The sequence below is a fragment of the Microcaecilia unicolor genome, chromosome 4 (genome assembly GCF_901765095.1).
Source record: "Microcaecilia unicolor chromosome 4, aMicUni1.1, whole genome shotgun sequence".
Lineage (NCBI taxonomy): Eukaryota > Metazoa > Chordata > Amphibia > Gymnophiona > Siphonopidae > Microcaecilia > Microcaecilia unicolor.
This window is the reverse complement of record NC_044034.1, coordinates 255,054,504-255,073,859: the sequence shown is the minus strand read 5'-3', so window position 1 is coordinate 255,073,859 and position 19,356 is coordinate 255,054,504. Positions and strand designations below refer to the sequence as shown.

The 19,356-nt window shown below is 43.9% G+C and overlaps 1 protein-coding gene across 3 annotated transcripts in view; it reads right to left on the bottom strand.

Moving 5' to 3' along the window:
* Nucleotides 1-19,006, bottom strand: part of LOC115469120 (interleukin-1 receptor type 1-like) — a 128,630-nt gene extending 109,624 nt beyond the window's left edge. For 2 of the 3 annotated variants that reach the window (XM_030201442.1, XM_030201444.1), the window contains exons 1-2: nucleotides 18,722-19,006; nucleotides 6,009-6,075 (exon numbers count right to left, since the gene is read on the bottom strand). In XM_030201442.1, coding sequence (XP_030057302.1) covers nucleotides 6,009-6,069 — 61 coding nt within the window. In that variant the 5' untranslated portion in view covers nucleotides 6,070-6,075; nucleotides 18,722-19,006. Of the gene's footprint in view, nucleotides 1-6,008; nucleotides 6,076-9,121; nucleotides 9,182-18,721 lie in introns of those variants that run through there. The other variant, XM_030201443.1, reaches the window with a different exon arrangement.
* Between the last annotated feature and the right edge of the window lie 350 nt (nucleotides 19,007-19,356).

The following is a 19,356-nucleotide window of genomic DNA, read 5'->3' as shown; positions in this document are numbered from 1 at the left end:
TTACTATATCTGCGACAAAAAGGCATCCACCTTCCCTATTGTTGCCTCTATATAATTCTTTTGCCACATTAGAGCATTATCATACTTATAAGAACGGAGGTGGAGCCAGAGACAAAGATGCAAAAGTCACTCACAGAGCACTAACAAAATAGTAAATTCTTGTTGCTAGGCGACTATTATCATAGGAATTAACTTTGGATCCATGGACTGTGTCCCTAACAAGGTTAAATGTCTTCCTGGATAATCTGCCAGTAGGAATACCAACCAAACACTGACTAATCAAACAAGTGAATAAGGATTCTAACACTGATATTGTAATTCACCTGGGGACAAATGACGTGGCCAACAATAGCACACTTTGAGCTCAGAGAGTTTTCCAGAACCTGGGGGAGGGGCTAAAGTCTTTGGTTTGGATTTCAGGTTTTTCCAAAGTACGACCAACCTATGGAAATGGAAAGGAGAGACTACGTAATACAGAAAAATTCAATAAGTGGCTCAAAGCCTGGTATCATCAAGGTAATTTTAGATACATAGGAGGATAGGGCAATATATGGAAAAAAAAAAAAGGAAGCTCTACTGTAATGGACTATATCTTTCTGTTGACGAAACACAGAACCAAAAAGAACTTCGCAGTAATGAAGACACACCACACACAGCAAAGGTGACACAGGAATGGAGACTAGAAAATATTACCAGAAGTCAAAGTTTATTCAAATACATCCAAGACTTGACACAAATCGTGTTTCGGCCTATATGACTTGCATCAGGAGTCTAAAAATCAAAACATGTAAAGTACATACATTATAAATACACGAAAAGATACGTGTATTTGTCAAGGGTATATAAGGGAATGAAGTGGATACTGCACCATTCACGGAAGAAAGCCATAGGGGAAGTCAGAAATCCTGGCAGGACCCCTTAAGGATTTATTTGCGGGATTGTAGGTGAGTGGATATGGTCCCTCTTTACATACAAGTATCTCAGAGGGGGAGGGGAAGACACATTAAGTTTGATAGCAAGTAAAATGTTATCGGTTTGCGGTATTGTGGATTGCTGGTTTAATCAAATAGTGACAATACATGCAATTGTACTACAACCAAAAATTACAAAAAAACATTCTTCTATAATTTTGTCAAATATAACTGACTGACACTGCAGCAAATTCCTGAGTGCCCTATTTGTAATGCCATTATCTGTTCATGACGGACTGTAACCCGCATAGAGTGGCCACCTTGCTGGGCAGACTGGATGGACCATGTAGGTCTTTATTTGTTGTCATATACTGTATTACTATAACTATGGGACTCATTTTCAAAACAGAGAAATGTCCAAGAAGCAGCACAAAGTGGCGGATGGACGTTTATCAAAAACATCCAAATCGCTATTTTTGAAAGACATTTTTAAGACTCTTTCTAAGTAGTTTGACTGCAGTGCATCCAAATTACAAGGGGACATGTCAGGGCAGGATTAGGGTGCTCCCAGAACTTGGATGTTTCTGGCATAATGGAACAAAGCAAAAATGTTCAGGGCTAAGATGAATTGGTCTAGACCTGTTTTAATCACGACTAAGTCACAAAAAAGGTGGCCTAAATGACCAGATGGCCACTGGAGAGATTAAGGAATAACCACCCCCTTACTCCCCCAGTGGTCACTGACCCCCTCCCATCCCCCAAAGATACGAAAGAAACAGTACTTACTAGCCTCTATGACAGAACTGTCCATAACATCTGACACTATTAGTGCAGCAATCAGATCCCTGGAGTAGCCTAGTGGTCAGTGCAGTGCACTATAGAGAAGGTGACTCAGGCCCATCTCTCACTCTGTTACGCTTGTGGTGGAAAGTGTTAGCCCTCCAAAACCCACCAAAAACCTGCTGTACTCATATACAGGCGACACCTGCAGCCAAAAGGGTTATTGTAATGGAGTACAGTTGGTTTTTGGTGGGATTTGGAAGGCTCAGCATACAGTATAGAGGAGGTAACGGAGAGATGTGTACCTGGGACCTTTTATGTGAAGTCCACTGTAGTGCCCTCTAAGATGCTTCACTGCCCTGCTGGGATGTGTATGTGGCTAGTCTGCTAAGAATGCTGCCCCCCCCAATATATCCCAATGGCTTGTTTTTGTGCATTTTTCCCATGGAGAGGTTTTTTCCATAAAAAATGGTCACACAAAAAAAAAAAAATCACCGAGCACAAAACATCTAAGAAATTGCCATTTTCAAAACAAAAAGACCTTTTCTGATTCGAAAATGGCCATATCTGCCACTTGATTTTCGGACGTTTTCAATAAAACGTCTAAAATTGGATTTAGACATTATATTGAAAATGGTTGACGGAAGTTCAATGGTCATAAGAGAAACTGTGTTCAGTGTGCCTGAAAAATGTGAAAGTCTTTCAGCATATGGAAGAGTATTGCAGGACCTTTTATTGTAAACTGGGGTTTTTTTAAGGCATTTTTTGTAAATTGTTACTTTCTTTTATGAATTTCTTTTTTTATCCTGCTTTAACATTAAGGTATAAGGCGGTATATAAAATGAATAAATCCAATCAATTCAATTATCTAGTTGGTATCTGGATCAAGAAGAAAGAGAGAAAGAAAAGGCTAGGGGAAAGGATTTATCATATTATTCAAAGTGTCTTACTACTACTACTTATCATTTCTATAGCGCTACCAGACGTACGCAGCGCTGTCTTCCCTTGTATACTCTCAGTAACTGAGTAGAGAATAGCAAACAGTTTGGAATGAAAAAGGTTCAGGGTAGAAAAGGAAGCCCAAAAAGGTGTTAAGGATAGATTCCTGGAGTTGCCCAATGAGGTAGCAAGAGTCACAGGAAACCTTATCCTGATCTGTAACAGTGCCTCATGTAACACAGTAAATGACAGCAGATAAACATCTCCAAAGAAAATTGCATGCTATCCACACTACAACCAGGGACGTAGCCAGACTTTGGCGGGAGGGGGTTCCAGAGCCCGAGGTGAGGGAGCACATTTTAGCCCCCCCCCCCCCCCCCACTGCCACCAACAACAACTTTGACCCCCCCCCGCCGCCGATGACTCTCTTGACCCCCGCTCCCGCCGCCAACCCCAACCCCCGCCAGCCGAGGTCCTCTTCTTCCTTCGTTCTGTTTCTGAGTCTGATGTCAGACTCAGAAACAGAACAAAGGAAGAAGAGGACCTCGGCTGGCAGGGGTTGGAGTCCCCCGCCAGCAAAGGTAGGCGACGGCGGGTTGGCGGCAGGAGGGGGGGGTCGAGAGGCTCGTCGGCAGGGTGGTACAGGGCCACGTGGCCGCACGTAGCTACGCCCCTGACTACAACAGAGAAAGTGAAGAATGACACTAAGGACTGAAGTCCGTATATAGCGCCAAATAATTGGCACCGATAAAGATTAGCACTAAGCGCTGTTCTATTAAACAGTTGGGCTCAGTTCATAGAATAGAGTCTGGTGCCAATTGGACGTGAAGGATTACACCAACTAAAACCTGGTATAAAGTCTCGCACATGGCTAGAAACGCAGCTTGTAGTGTTCACCACATGTCAAGTTATAGAAACTAAAAAATAATGAGGTATTTTGCATGACGTTGAAAGCTTCATATCTCATTACCATGTACTCTGAATAATGCTGCTTTACGGCACAAACTTGCATTGGAGACATTTAATACACGTTAAAGGGCAAACAGTCTGGGTTGCTGCCATAATTCAGGTTGATAACTATCCCTTTAATGACCAAATCTACTATAATAAAACTCACCCTCAACGTTCTGAAGTCACTCAGACACCCTGAACGGTTCGTGGATTCATGGTGGTGAAGCCACTCCACTGACCCGTGCCCCGCCCACGCGTCAAACGTCAGAACGTTGTCTTCAGAACAGTAAACTAAAGGAAGGGATCGCAACCAAGCAGGTGGAGGAGTACTCCTCCCCCTGCCTAGGAAACGCAGCCTACCAACCTCCCGACCCACCCGCGGAAAAAATCTGGAGGGAAACCACCTACAAAGCTCCGGAGTCCAAATGACTCCGGACACCAGTGTTCGAGGTCCAACCCACCCCCCCCCCCCCCCCCCACCCCCGAAGCCACCCACCAAAGCTCCGGAGTAGAAGCCCCGCCCACAGAATGCTGCAGGTCCAAAACCCACCCCCGCACCCCCCAAAGCTGTTCAAAAGAAGCCCCGCCCACAGAATGCAGGAGGTGCAACACCCCCCCCCCCCCCCAATCCACCCACCGTCGCGTTGCTTTGCCAGCGGAGAACCCGAAACCCCGCCAGCACAAGTCCTGTCTGCTGACTACGGCGTGATCTTTGCCGTTGCTAGCCTGTGCAGGCAGGGCTTCTGTGCGTCTGACGTCCTGCACGTGCAGGACGTCAGACTTACAGAACCCAGCCCTGCACAGGCTAGAAACGCCGAAGATCACTGGAGTGAGACTCAGCAGACAACACAGGACTTCTGCTGGCGGGATTTTGGGTTACCCGCCAGCAAAACTACGCGACGGTGGGTGCGATGGTGGCAGGATCGCGGTGGGTGGGATAGCGGCAGGGGGGGGCATCGCGCTGAGGAGGCGCTTCCTTCCTTCTTCTTCAAAGCAGGATCCCCCCCACAAAACTGAACTATACAACACACACATCTGGCAGCGCTTCCTGACCCCCCCCCCCCCCACCCACACACACTTACTCACTCACTCTCATTTGGCCACACTTCCTCAACGCCCCCCCCAACACACACACATTCTCACATCTGCCAGCGCTTCCTGAAACCCCTGCCCCCCCCCCCACACTCACTCATCTGGCAGTGGTTACTGAACCCCCACACACACACACACTCTCATTTGGCCACACTTCCTCAATGCCCCCCCAACACACACACACTCTCTCATCTGGCAGCGCTTCCTGAAATCCCTGCCCCCACACACACACACTCATTTGGCAACCCCTCCCCCCCCACCACCACCACCACACATACACACACTCACTCTTTCATCTGGCAACGCTTCCTGAACCCCCTGCCCTCCCCCCCCACACACACACACACACACACTCACTCACATCTGGTAGCGCTTCCTGAACCCCACGCACCCCTCTTCTTCCAAGCTGACCCCCCCAACACATCCCCCCACCCCCCAACACACACACTCACTCTCTCCCCCACTCCTCCAGCACACCAATTGCTTGGGTGCAGTGGCGGGAATTTCAGACAACAGAGAGAGTGGGGGGACCTGACACCAGAGAGAGAGGAAGGGAGGTATCTCTGTCACACACACACTCTCTCTCTCACATACAATGTCTTTCTGACTCTCTCTCACACACTCTGTCTCACACTGTATCACATTCACTCTCTATGTGTCACACAGTCACTCACACACTCGCTTGGTCTCATACACTCACTCTCACAGAGAATGTGTCTCACACACACTCTCGTGCACACACACACACACTCTCTCTCACACTGTGTCTCACATACGCACTTGCACACACTCTGACAGACACACTCACACCCAGCCTCACTCTCTCACACACACACTCACACTTTCACTCTCTCTCACACACACAGTCACTCTCACATACACTCTCCCAAATATACACACTCCGAGGAAAACCTTGCTAGCACCCGTTTCATGTGTGTCAGAAACGGGCCTTTTTTACTAGTAATTATATAATCAAAATATCTGAAACTATAGGTTGAATGTACTAAAAGGCCACAAACATATATGCTATTTACTGCAGTTCCCACTTTATGCACCCAGACCTATTTACTACTAACTACGCTGATTGCATTAGCATGCCCTAACACTATAGAGTTCATTAGTAAATGTATCCCTAAATCATTTTAGATTCATAAAAGGAAGAAATGTTTTGTAAATTGCAAATGCATTCATAAGTGTACAAAAATACTTTTTTTTTTTAGTCAACAGTAGATATTGCCCATAGCTATACATTTAAAATATACGCGTGTATATTTATACAGACATTATATACGTATACAACTTTCTATGTCATTGGGAAATATTCATTCAACTTACCTGCACTGCCAGAAGCAAGGCATGCAAAAATTGCGCAGATGGAAAATAGTGCAGACGTCATATTTTGCTACAAAGGGAAAGAAAAAAAAACCAAACTTAAAAACACCTTGTAAATTTTCTGACCCGTCTCTCTATTTTGGTTCACAGTTATCCAGTCAGAATACAGCTCTGTTCTGCATCTGATCCATCACGGATCCCTAAGATTTACAGAAACACATATTTGGGAACAGAAGAGTGAATTTTTAAATGGTGCATACAACAAACACATAAAGGGCAATTCTATAAAGTGGAACCTAGAGGTAGATGTCAATTACATGCTTCATAGGATCCATCTATTGACAGTTAAGTGCCTAAGGGGTCTTTTACCAAGCTAGTAAAAAGTGGCCTCAAGTGTGCCCTTACATGGGAGTTTTTCTCTGCAGCAGTAGAACGGACAATTTTCTATTTTTAATGGCCATGTGCTAATGTCAGCATTAGAACACACCCACCAGCAATAATTAGTGCGTGAGCCCTTACGACACCTATTTTATGGATGGTAACAACTCACGTGCTAATCCTGCGCTAATCAGTTAGCATATTTTTTATTTTTGTTTTTTGTTACATTTGTACCCCGCGCTTTCCCACTCATGGCAGGCTCAATGCGGCTTACATGGGGCAATGGAGGGTTAAGTGACTTGCCCAGAGTAATGTGGGCACGCTGAATAGTGCAGAAAAAAAAAAACCTCCCTTGTGCTAAATAACATTTTTTAGCACATGGTTACTGTGTTAAAAAATGGTTACTGCACATGGAATGTTTTGGTTCTTCCTTACTTATGGAGTGTCCAGATGGGCCTCTCCTCTATTCAAGTTGTGTTCTTTTATGTATGGGACCCTTTGTTCTTAAAACAATGAAATTTGTTTTACATGTGTTCTTTTCCTGTCCACAAGCAGCTTCCTTGTCACTGCAAATTCTGCACAAGTCAAACCACACTGTTGCTTAGAAAAACAAAACAATGAATCCTTGCAGAAGTAATACACTGGATTTTGCAACTCAGACACTTGACACATTATACACCAATTTGTATCAGTCAACAACTTCCAATCCACACCTCAATAGCCTGAAACACCTCAGGGTGGCAACTGTTATGAAACACGCATATGATGTCATTTGATTATTAAAGTGACAGAGAAAAAAATAACCCCAAAGTAACCCCTTTACAAAACCAGATGAAAAACAAAACAAAAAGGGGAATGACCAAAGAACTGCCAAGGAATATTTATTAAAAATATCACAAACAATAATCAGTTAAAAGACATACAATCTATAGGACTTTACAAAACCAGATTATTTGATTATTTTCATCTCAGCTGTGAACAAAGAGAACACACAGTCAAAATGCTTTAGTGAAACTTCAACCTGGAGGTAATTCTGTAACTTTTGATGTGCTTCTTATAAAATTAGGTCACGTTTAAAAGTATGTGGGGGTGCAAAAAGTTGCATATTTATAGAGTAAGCGTGCTCAGTGGAGTTGCGCATGTAGAAATATAGATGTGCATGTACGGTATGTCCTCATATTTACATCTGTTCCCAAACAAGCATAAACATTCACTCCTTCAATGTAGGCCCCATTTCTGCAGAATTTGTACTAGTATATTATAAAAAAAAAGACACACAAGTGCCATTGGTGGTTATTTTAGAAGCTCTACTCTTGTTTTGGACATCTGAAAACCAGCACTTAGATATCCATACCTTGGCTTTATAAAATTGGTATTTGGACCTCTAAAACTGTAGTACATCCCTATGGCAGAAAGGGGTGTGGTCTGGGCATCTAACTCCAATCTCAGAAAGGAAAGAGATATCTATGTCTAAACTGGACACTTAAGACTTGGTATTTTTCCAGGTTACAGAACGGTTCAGACTGAGCAGCTTTCTACTGGAGGTATTAAGGCAGGTCTCGTCCCTATTCCCCCAGTGGCTGCTGTCCCCCTCCCTCCCCCAAATGTGCAACTGGCAAGGTATACCAGGCTCAGACAGCTTCGGGAACTACAGTTATTCTTAAATTGACTTCCATGCAGATCTGAGTAGCCACCTGATGTTTAATGCGCTGGACTAAGAACCAAGGGACCCGGACCCAGGTTCAAATCTCGGGGTCAAATCTAGATTGTGAGCCCACTAGGAACAGAGATAGACCTGTATATAACAGAATATAAACCGCTTTGATTGTATCACAAGAAGGCAGTATATCAAATCCCATTACACACTCGTCTCTGGTAGTAACTAGCTTCCCTGTTGTCCACCATGTAAAATCTAACTCCTCCTTCAGCTGTATATGAGTGACTTCTGACCAGTGGCGTTCCTAGGGAGGCTGACACCCGGGACAGATCGCCGATGCGCCCCCCCCCGGATGCAGTGCGGACCCCCCCCCCCCCCCCCGCCCGGGTGCACGCCGCTGGGGGGTGCCGCATGCGCCTGTCCTCCATTGTTCCATGCTTCTTCTCTGCCCTGGAACAGGAAGTAACCTGTTCTGGGGCAGAGAAGAAGCATGGAACAACAGAGGACAGGCGCACGCGGCACCCCCCCCCCCAGCGGCGTGCACCCGGGGCGGACCGCACCTACCGCCCCCCCCCCCTAGGAACGCCACTGCTTCTGACATTACCAGGGCAGCTTAAGTGCCTAGGGCAATGAAGGGTTAAGTGACTTGCCCAGGGTCACAGGCAGTTACAGTGGGAACTGAACCCAGTTCTCCAGGTTATCAGCCCACTGCACTAACCATTAGGCTACTTCTCTCTTCCAGGAAGGCAGGAAGTGGTCCCTCTTTTTCCCTTTAGGTGCTAGATCCTTACCAGCTCTCTCTCCCACCATGGCCCAGAGGCCAAAAGGTTTGTCCACCCCTATTATATAGAGTCTGATTTTGAAATATTTACAAGGATGGTGTTTGGCCTCTGTTCATTATCACACACTTTCACAAATCGTACATCAGCAGCAAAATAGTGTGACAGTTGCAGCAAGAGTCAGAGGATGATCCAGGCAAAGGTTATTTAAAATGGTTCAGGTTGTGAGGACTCAAGAATTTAAATATATACAACCTAGAGGACTGCAAAGTCAGGGAGATATGATAAAGACATTCTAATACCTCAAATATATAGATAATGAATAAGATTCAGTCAACAGAATGCTCTAGAATGCTGCTGTCATGCAATGGCAGAAGGAAGTCGGTACATTTTGGCTGATCTGGGGGAAAACAGAAAAAACAAAACGTGTTTTGCTTGGTATATCTCCAATGAACTTTACTGCCTTTTCCCTTTGAAATTTCGGGGATGCTGAAGAAGTCCAATAAACATTACAAGGTTCCAAAGAGGTAGACCCAGAATGACCAACATCAAAAAATATTTCTTCATGGAAAAGGTGGTACTTACATTCTAGAAAAGCACAGAACAAACAAAGGATCCATAGTTGTAAAGAAGCGAGGGAAAGAAAGAAAGAGAGAATAAACCAAGATCTCTAGCACTGCACAACAAACTAAAATTAGGAACCTAGATGGACATAATGGTCCTTATTCATAATCATATCCCTTGTCTTATAGAGATTAAGGGTCTGAATCATTACAGCTGTTCCTCCTCATTATGTATCTGTAAGGCAAAAGTTTAGATAATTAGGACCTAAACTGCAGTTCTTACTTTATACAGCAAAAGTAGTATGACGTTAGGAGAGGAGAGGAGACAGCAACAGTAGATGCAGTGATGTCAGGAGGAACAGGTGAGTGAGCAAAATGGTGCAGAAAGTGGCTGGGGTGGGGGGTAAGAGGTAGATGGGAGAATGGCCAGAAAAGCAAAAGCAGAGAGAGACCCATAATAGCTGACCAAAGCAAGTGGTGATGACCAACATGGCACCAGCAACAACCAGCTGCTGCAGAACCAGTGGATCCAGAATATCGGTTTCACTGTGGAGGAAAAGGACCTGCCTCTTGGGTGAAGCATTACAAGCTCTCCAGCAATTCATCAGAACAGAAGAGCCAGATCTGGAAGGGAAATCAAGACAAACATCGGCAGCTCTGAATTATGTAACTGGGCCCATCAGGAGGTGAAAGCAAAAAAATGGCAAAGATTGCAAAAGCTCAGAGAGAGACTGAAGAAAATTGTACCACCACCATCCAATTGACACTGCTGGAAGACTTATGGCAAACAATGCAACTGTCTGAAGCTGTGCAAGACATGCTGGAAGAACCAACTTCGCCAAGGTGTCAACCAGGATTCCTATACCACAGGCCCCAATTAAAAGCATGAACACACATAGCGTTCTCTCAATATAAAATATAGAATATTTTTAATTTTCTTTTTCCTTCTTAAAAGGTTGTTTTTTTTTTATTCTTTCCAACTCAACAAAAGGTCAGATTCACTAAAACTTCTCTCTTATTTCTGAGTCTATGACAAAAAGATCTAGATTACCTAAAATCCCCAGTGGAGCAGAATGGGTAAACATGAATCAATTATTCACAGTAACTACATTCCATGAAGTTACATGATAATACTGTTTAAACAAATAGAAGAAATATTTTTTCACTCAAGTAGTTAAACTCTGGAACTTGGAGATGGAGGATGTGGTAACAGCAGTTTGCATATCTGGGTTAAAAAAAAAAAAAAAAAAAAGGTTTGAAGAAATACCTGGAAGAACATAAGAATAGCCATACTGGGTCAGACCAATGGTCCATGTAGTCCAGTATCCTGCTTCCAATAGTGGTCAATCCAGGTCACAAGTACCTGGAAGAAACCCAATTAGTAGCAACATTCCATGATAACTTATTTGGATTTACAGAAAAATCAATTTTTATAAATAAACACAAATATTTAAAACCTACCAGCAGCCGGTGGTGGCCAACGTTTTTTAAAATGCTTACTGTGCCAGCTAGATTAGCCCCCAATACTCAGTACTGTGCCATGTCTGGGCACCAGAACTGAATATCTAGGGCTAACAAAAAGAGCCCTGGCTGTCGCAGCTTATACAGGACCTGGATGATATCCATGATATTCAGCCGAGGCCCACACAAGACAGTTTTGCTGACTGGTTGAATATCATCAAAATTTCATCACCACAATCCCCCTCCCAGCCCCTCCTCCCTCCAGCTCATATCATAGAAAAACCCAAGCTACACCCCCCTCTCTGTAGGCCCCACCCGGGGTATACCTCTGTTCACTTGTGACTCAGTGAGGCATTGGAGGCAGGAGTGAAGTCCACTCAGTCCTGCCTCTTGTGGCAGACTGGAGAAAATGGCTGCTGTGACCTCTCACAATACTACAGGGTAAAGGTAGGGGGTGATGTTCTGGGGAGGGAAATGAGGGTGGGACTTGGGCCTTCACTTGGCACAGACTGGGGGGCTTGGGAAAGAAGGAGGAGGGTCTGGAGGGGGATCACTGCGCTGAAATAAAAAAATAAAAGCTATGGATGTGCAGGCCAACATTCAGTGCCAGAACCTGCACAGCCAAGCAGGCAGGAATAGGACAGCTTTTGAGTTGTCCTAAATTTGCCCGCTCAGCCATGCTTGTGCCAGCACCAAACACTACTGGCACCTGCACAACCCCTAGCTCTTCCCTAAAACCACCCCCTGTACTGCCCCTGAGCTTCCCACTTAATCTGGGGCCTGTCAGAGGCGATATTCAGCGGCACTGCCTGTTTAATGCCACTGAATATTGGGGGTTAGGCAGTGGTAAGCAATTTAAGTGGAAATGTTCATAATGATGGGGAAAGCCACTGCTTATCCCTGGCATTAGTAACATGGAATCTTGCTACCCTTTGGGATACTGTCAGTGACCTGGCTTGGCCACAGCTGCAGGATACTGGGCTTAATGGACCTTTGTCTGAACTAGTATGGCGATTCTTAAGTTACCAAAACTTAACTCTGAAAGGACAGCACATTTTTAAAAGAAATACTGTCATTAAAAAACAAACTGCTTACTTTATTAGTTTAAAATATATAGCGCTATGCAGTAGCATTCTATAATGATGTCGGTTGACAAAAAGACTCTATTCTCATGACTGATCTCTGCTAATCTGATAAGATTTGCTTTTGAGAGCAGAAATGTATTTAAAAAAAATCTGGAAATCCTAAGCATTTTGATTTCAGAACTATGTTATTTGTAAAAATTACTTTAATATTCCTTTCAACCCTCCTTAAAATGTAACAACAAAATCTTATCCTTCCAGCCCATATTCTGTTCATTAAGTCGTGAAAGGCCTTGAGCAAACAAACCATAAATCAGTTACACTAGGTGTGCAGAAGAAGTGGTAAGGAATGTCAGAGCAACCCTTGAGACAGATTACTTAAGGACTCCAAACCCTCGCCAAAAAATTTTAAATATGAATTGCAAACCTGCCAAGCCACCTAACAAGGTGATCAACCTAGCTTACAAAGAAAAAACACAGCTTTGTTCTTTAACACTTGAAGGAGGCATGTCTGATGGCCCACTTCAACCCACTGCATAATTTTCCAGAGTGCAGCACCTTGAAGAAAGAGGCAGCAGTGAAGATATGCCAGGAAGCAACTGTGGCCTTTCCTGGTCCCTCTGTTAAATAGCCCCAGCCTTCTCCTCCTCTTACCTCCATAGAGTAAGCGACCAGGACCTTCCTTGTCTTCACAGTAACCACCGCCCCCCCCCCCCCCCCCCACCTCTACCCCCAAAGCTCCACACAGGAAGGAAAATGAATGGCAAATACAGTGGAAATTATAAAGTATTACTCTGGGAACCATACGTGGATCAAGCCTGGACACATGAATGGTTAAAGAAGAGGAGAGCTGAAACTTAAGGATAAGAGATAGTTGCAGCACTGGACAGCAGATTACAGACACGATTGTTCACAGTGATCAAAGAAAAAACTGGTATAGCTGACATTTGTAGATTATGTAAGAAAGACCCTGAAATGGATACTCATCTCATTGCACGCTGCAAAGTACTGATGGCAGAAAATGTGTATATGGAAAAGGTATAACAAGGTGGCACATCTCATTAATTGGAAACTCTGTAAACATTACAATATCACTTGGATCACGACCCTAAGAGAAAAGTGGAAAACGAGGTTCACCATGGATATCCCCATCCCGACAGATAAAAAGCTGAATACAAGAGAAATAACACTAGAACAGCATCAGAAGCAATTACTCTGAACTGCATGGAGAGCGAGAAAATCCTCAAGTACCAAAAAATGAAGTCCAAGACCAATAAAACGTGGTAGAAAGATATGGAAATATTTCCCATCGCTTTGAATGTCACAAGCTTGATCAAAAAGAATTTCCAAACACACTTGGATAGGATGCCTACACATGCTACATCTTACAAACTCCAGACGGAAGTTCTTGGACACAATGCAAGTTTTATGGTGAATGGTAGCAGTAAATTTGAGAGACTGAGATCATACTCCACATTTCTTGGCCCGAGTGATGTTCATTCCTGCTATAGTATGCACAAAACTAACCCATTTGGAGCTTGTGCAATAGAGAATATGGAGTAATGCACCACTGATGCCCCAGAGGAGGAGGAGGATGGGGGCTGCTCCCTTTGACCTCCCCTTCCACCATTATATCAAAACATCCAGTCTTAGCACAGGCTGAAAAATCTGGTGGTACTAAAATTAGCAATACTCTTGTTCCTTTGATTCAGAGAGGGACAGCATTTATAAGGAGATAGAGAAATACTGAAGGCAGTTGGGGCTAGCCGTCCAAGGGTCACTGTTTATCTCCACCTACTGGTAGGTGGATACAACCCATCAGTTAATGGATTCATCTGCTGCTGATGACAAGGAAAGGAAAGATACACAATCATACCAAGTTAATAAAACATCTAAAGTTCAGACACAGAGTGGGAAAGGGGGAGGAGTCAATCTAGAACTTCAAAAAGTTCTAAACGAGCTTATTCCTCCATTTCCAATTTCAAAGGTATAGCTTGAGCCATCTCACAAAGCAAGCCAGGAAGAGACACTCTCTGGAGAAGAACTACGGGCTCATTTTCGTAAGAGAAGGCCGTCCATCTTTCGACATAAAACGGAAGATGGATGTCCTTCTCACAGAGACATCCAAATCGGTATAATCGAAACCCGATTCTGGACGTCTCCAACTACAGTCCGTCCAAATTTCAAGGGGGCGTGTCAGAGGCGTAGCGAAGGCTGGACTTGGGCGTGCCTAATACTTGGACGTCTTTGACCCATAAATTGAAAAAAGCAAGGATGTCCCTGACGAACACTTGGACGTTTTCACCCGGACCTGGTTTTTTTTTTTACGAATAAGCCACAAAAAGGTGCCCAAAGTGACCAGATGACCTCCCGTTACTCCCCGAGTGGTCAATAACCCCCTCCCACCCTCAAAAAACATGTTTACAAATATTTTGTGCCAGCTTCAGATGTCATACTCAGGTCCATGACAGCAATGTCCCTTTTTTAAAGCATTCTCTGAAATCCCCAAGTATAGATGTGTGTTCGGTCCAGCCTAGCTTCTTTAAAGTAGCAGCAGGAAGGAGGAAGTGGTCTGAACATGCTCAAATCTGTAAAGAGACTAAAACCACAGGAATGTCCTTCAAATAAAGCTGAAACAGAAGCACGCTGACTGTGGATTATGATTTGCAGGTTGAATTTCCAATGAACCACGTCTTTATAAGTTATTTTCAAGGGAGTGGGGCTAATAAAAAAAAATTTAAAAAAACACCACCCTTCCCATCTCTACCTACCAAAATATAAACACAATAAAGGACCAAATCTAGTTTTCAAGAGAGCCAAGGATAACTAAAAAATCAATTTTAGCTACTTGGCCTTTTCAGTGCCTAGAAAAGGTTAAACCAGTTATTTACATTTTTTACACAGTGGGAGATGGTGTTCAATACAGATTTACAAACCTCACTTAAGAAAACCGGCATTCTTTACTTAACATTTAAGTAACACAGAGCTTCCTGTGAACTCAAAGTCCAATTGATAATTTCATATGATGGTTTACATTAACTGCACACTGCAGAACACTGTGGTAAGAAAGTCACTAAAAATGATTCATAGATTCTGTGGTTATTAGTCAGCAAATAAAGATTTGGTTTTTTAACTATTTAAAGATAAATGATTTCCTTCACTTTCACAGGGCAAGAACAGGATTTCATGATATCTAATCCAGCACAATCATCAACAGGAAACATATTCCCAGGAGATAAGAAAATACAATGATAATTTCACTCTTTAATTGGCAGTGGTCCATTGCCTTCACAAAAGATCCAGCCTCTTCAAAAAGCAGCAGCATTATCAGCAAATGAACACAGCAGATGTGACCATTTCCTGAGCAGACAGCCAGTGATTGAAAATTGCCGTGTGTCATAATGGTGACAATGTTTTAAATGAAAACTGAGGGAGCATCCCTCGTACTTTATTTCAGCAGTCCTTAGTTTTAAAAACCTAAGTTTCAATGTTCAAACCTAAAAGTCCCCAGTTGTAAAATAAGGTTGTAAAAATTGACTAAAGTAGTAGGACAAATAGATCTCAGGCATGTCAAACTCATGATTAATGATGGGCTGCTAGGTAAACAGCACATGCATCGATGGGCTACACTAAAATATTGATAATAGCAGCCATATTGGGTCAGACTGGATGGACCGTGCAGGTCTTTTTCTGCCGTCATCTACTATGTTACTATCCACCTTATAATTGAAAGAGAAAAACGCCTAGATTTCGACCCAAATCGGGAGATAGACGTTTATCTCACAAAAACGAATAAATCGGTATAATGGAAAGCCGATTTTGGACGTTTTCAACTGCACTCCATCGCGGAAGCGTACAAAGTTGACGGGGGGGTGTCGGAGGCGTGGCGAAGGTGGAACTGGGGCGTGGTTATCGGCCGAGGAGAGATGGGCGCCTTTCGCCGATAATGGAAAAAAGTATGCGTTTGTAGCTAGAATTTAGGGCACTTTTCCTGGACCCTGTTTTTTCACGAATAAGGCCCCAAAAAGTGCCCTAAATGACCAGATTACCCCCAGAGGGAATCGGGGATGACCTCCCCTGACTCCCCCAGTGGTCACTAACCCCCTCCCACCACAAAAAATGTTTCACAACTTTTTATTTTCACCCTCAAATGTCATACCCACCTCCCTGGCAGCAGTATGCAGGTCCCTGGAGCAGTTGTTAGGGGGTGCAGTGGACTTCAGGCAGGTGGACCCAGGCCCATCCCCCCCTACCTGTTACAATTGTGCTGCTTAATGCTTAGTCGTCCAACCCCCCCAAACCCACTGTACCCACATGTAGGTGCCCCCCTTCACCCCTTAGGGCTATAGTAATGGTGTAGACTTGTGGGCAGTGGGTTTTGAGGGGGATTTGGGGGGCTCAACACACAAGGGAAGGGTGCTATGCACCTGGGAGCTCTTTTACCTTTTTTTTTGTTTTTGTAAAAGTGCCCCTAGGGTGCCCGGTTGGTGTCCTGGCATGTGAGGGGGACCAGTGCACTACGAATCCTGGCCCCTCCCACGAACAAATGCCTTGGATTTATTCGTTTTTGAGCTGGGCGCTTTCATTTTCCATTATCACTGAAAAACAAAAACGCCCAGCTCACAAATTGTCGAATAAAACATGGACGTCTATTTTTTTCGAAAATACGGTTCGGTCCGCCCCTTCACGGACCCGTTCTCGGAGATAAATGCCCATGGAGATAGACGTTTTCATTCAATTATGCCCCTCCACGTATATATGTTACCAATGGTCCATCTAGCCCAGTATCCCATTTCCAACATTAGCTAATCCAGGTCACAAGTATCTGGAAGAAAACCAATTAGTAGCAACCAGGGGCGTAGCTAGGTGGGGCCACTGGGGCATGAGCCCCCACAGTGACCCCCCCCCCCCCCCCACCGACCCTCCCTCGCCATTTTCGACCCGCCGCCGAAAGGTACCTTTGCTGGTGGGGGTCCTCAACCCCCGCCAGCCTTAGCCTTCTTCAGTGCCGGTCTCCGGCACGTTCGCTGATCTGTGCTGTGAGTCTAAATGTGCCTCCCCCCACCTTGGACTCTGGAGCCCCCCCCCCTCCTGCCGAGGTCTGGCTATGCCCCTGGTAGCAACATTCCACGCTACCAATTCCAGGACAAGCAGTGGTTTCCCCCATGTCCATCTCAATAAAAGACTATGGCCTTTTCCTCCAGGAACTTGTCCAAACCTTTTGTTAAACCCAGATACACTAACCGCCGTTACCACATCCTCCAACAATGAGTTCCAGAGCTTAACTATTCTTTGAGTGAAAAAATTATTTCCTCCTATTTGTTTTACAAGTATTTCCATGTAATTTCATCAAGCGTCCCCTGGTCTTTGTACTTTTTGAAAAAGAATGAGAAAAAAAATCGATTCACTTTTACCTGTTCTACACCACTCAGGATTTTGTAGCCCTCAATTATATTACTACTACTATTTAGCATTTCCAAGCCGAAGAGCCCTAACCTCTTCAGCCTTTCCTCATATGGGAAGAGTTCCATCCCCTTAATCATTTTGGTTGCTCTTCTTTGAACCTTTTCTAATTCAGCTATATCTTGTTTGAAATACGACGACCAGAATTGAACGCAATGTTCAAGGTGAGGTCACACCATGGCGCGATACAGAGGCATTATAACATTCTTGGTCTTACTTTGCTTCCCTTTCCTAATAATTTCTAGCATCCTTTTTGCTTTTTGGCCACTGCCATACACTGGTCAGAAGATTTCAGCAAATTGTTTATTCTCCCTATTACTTAGGAGCCAAATTTGCATTATATAAATTAACCAGGTTAACTAAAAGTATTCTATACACCGTGCCTAAATCTTACAGAATACACTTAATTCTGGGTGGATTTTTTAGGTGTCACATATAGAATGTGGCTCTAAAGACCCTCTATGTGTGCAATCATTGTGACTGAGATAACAAAAAGAAGGTAACCAGACAACTGCTGTGGTACTATCCAGCTCCCTTTAAGAAACCTATGTACCTGCCCTGTTATCACATCCCCACCCCCAAACCCAAAATGTTCCCCTCTTTTGTCTGGATAAATTCTGGAAGGACATCACGATGTCCTGCCAAAAGTTATCCATTTGTCAGACCAGATTTTTTTTGTTTCAAAATTCTTTGGGGCCCTTTTATTAAAGCTTATCATGTGCTAAAGGACAATGTGAGGTAAGCATAATGTGACCCACAAGTATAACATAGTACACGCTAAATGCACGTGCTGTTTTGTGATTAGTACGGTCCCTTTATTATATAGATTTTGACAGACCATATTAAAAGAAAACCCTTTAAGTTCCCAAGGTGTTCACTACGCTGCTGCTGCTGTTCAGCTACTGGGCCAAAGTCGAGATAACCCGTGCTTACAAAAACTTTCTAACAAAAAGCACTTATGTCTTCGTTAGAGAACTAACGCATCAGAAATAACAGCAACAGTCATCAATTGTGCAGCCTTTAAAAATACAATTCCTACATTTAAAACTACTGCTGGAAATGAAAGCAATAAAAAAGTAAATAAATAAATCCACTAAGAACGATACATTGTAAGCACATTGAGCCTGCAAAAAGGTGGGGAAATGTGGGATACAAATGCAATAAATAAAAAATAAATAAAAATAAAAACCTCTTGGAAGCAAAACGCTGCCGTTTCTTCTCTCCTGCTTACTACAACAGTGCCTACCTTTCTTGTACGCAACCAAAAATAAGCTTCGTCAACACCAAACGACCAGGATTACCTACAAACCCCAAATGAACGAAACGCTCTCACCTTTTATTTTCAGCACGACACAAACGAGCACAGCGAGTCTCAGCAACACAGCCTGCAATCACAGCGTTGACGGTGAATATTTCGAAATCATAGGGACAAGACTCTTCCTAGAATCTAATCAGCAAGCTCAATTGGACTCATAACCACTCCAGAGTTTAATCCTACATTGTAGAAAGCCACACTAAAGCTATCACCAGCAATGAGTACCAGCTCCGCAAACACCGCCCGCACGCTCTACCCCCGGCCGGCCCGCACCCCACCGCTGTCTAGCAACATTCCACAACGTGAACGCCTCCGCAAGGAAGAAACCGCCCACTGTCCTAGCACAGCCAATGACCTTGTTTAACCAAGGAGGTTAGATTGTGATCAGAAGGAGGTTGAAAAAAAACCCAGGAGCCGGCATGACGTCAAAACGTTGCAGCCACTTTGACTAAACTGTTTTCCCTCCCCTGCTCAGCCGTCATTCACGTACCGTACACTACAAACCTCATTTTTTTTTTAGCGAAACGGGCTATTTTTTTGCTTGTTTATTATAAATCATAAGCAAAGTCATCTGGAGGGGCTGGTTATAGGGACTCCCTAACACGTGTTGTATTCGTGCAGACATTTTTTCCTTCTGACAAAGGGCTACTAAA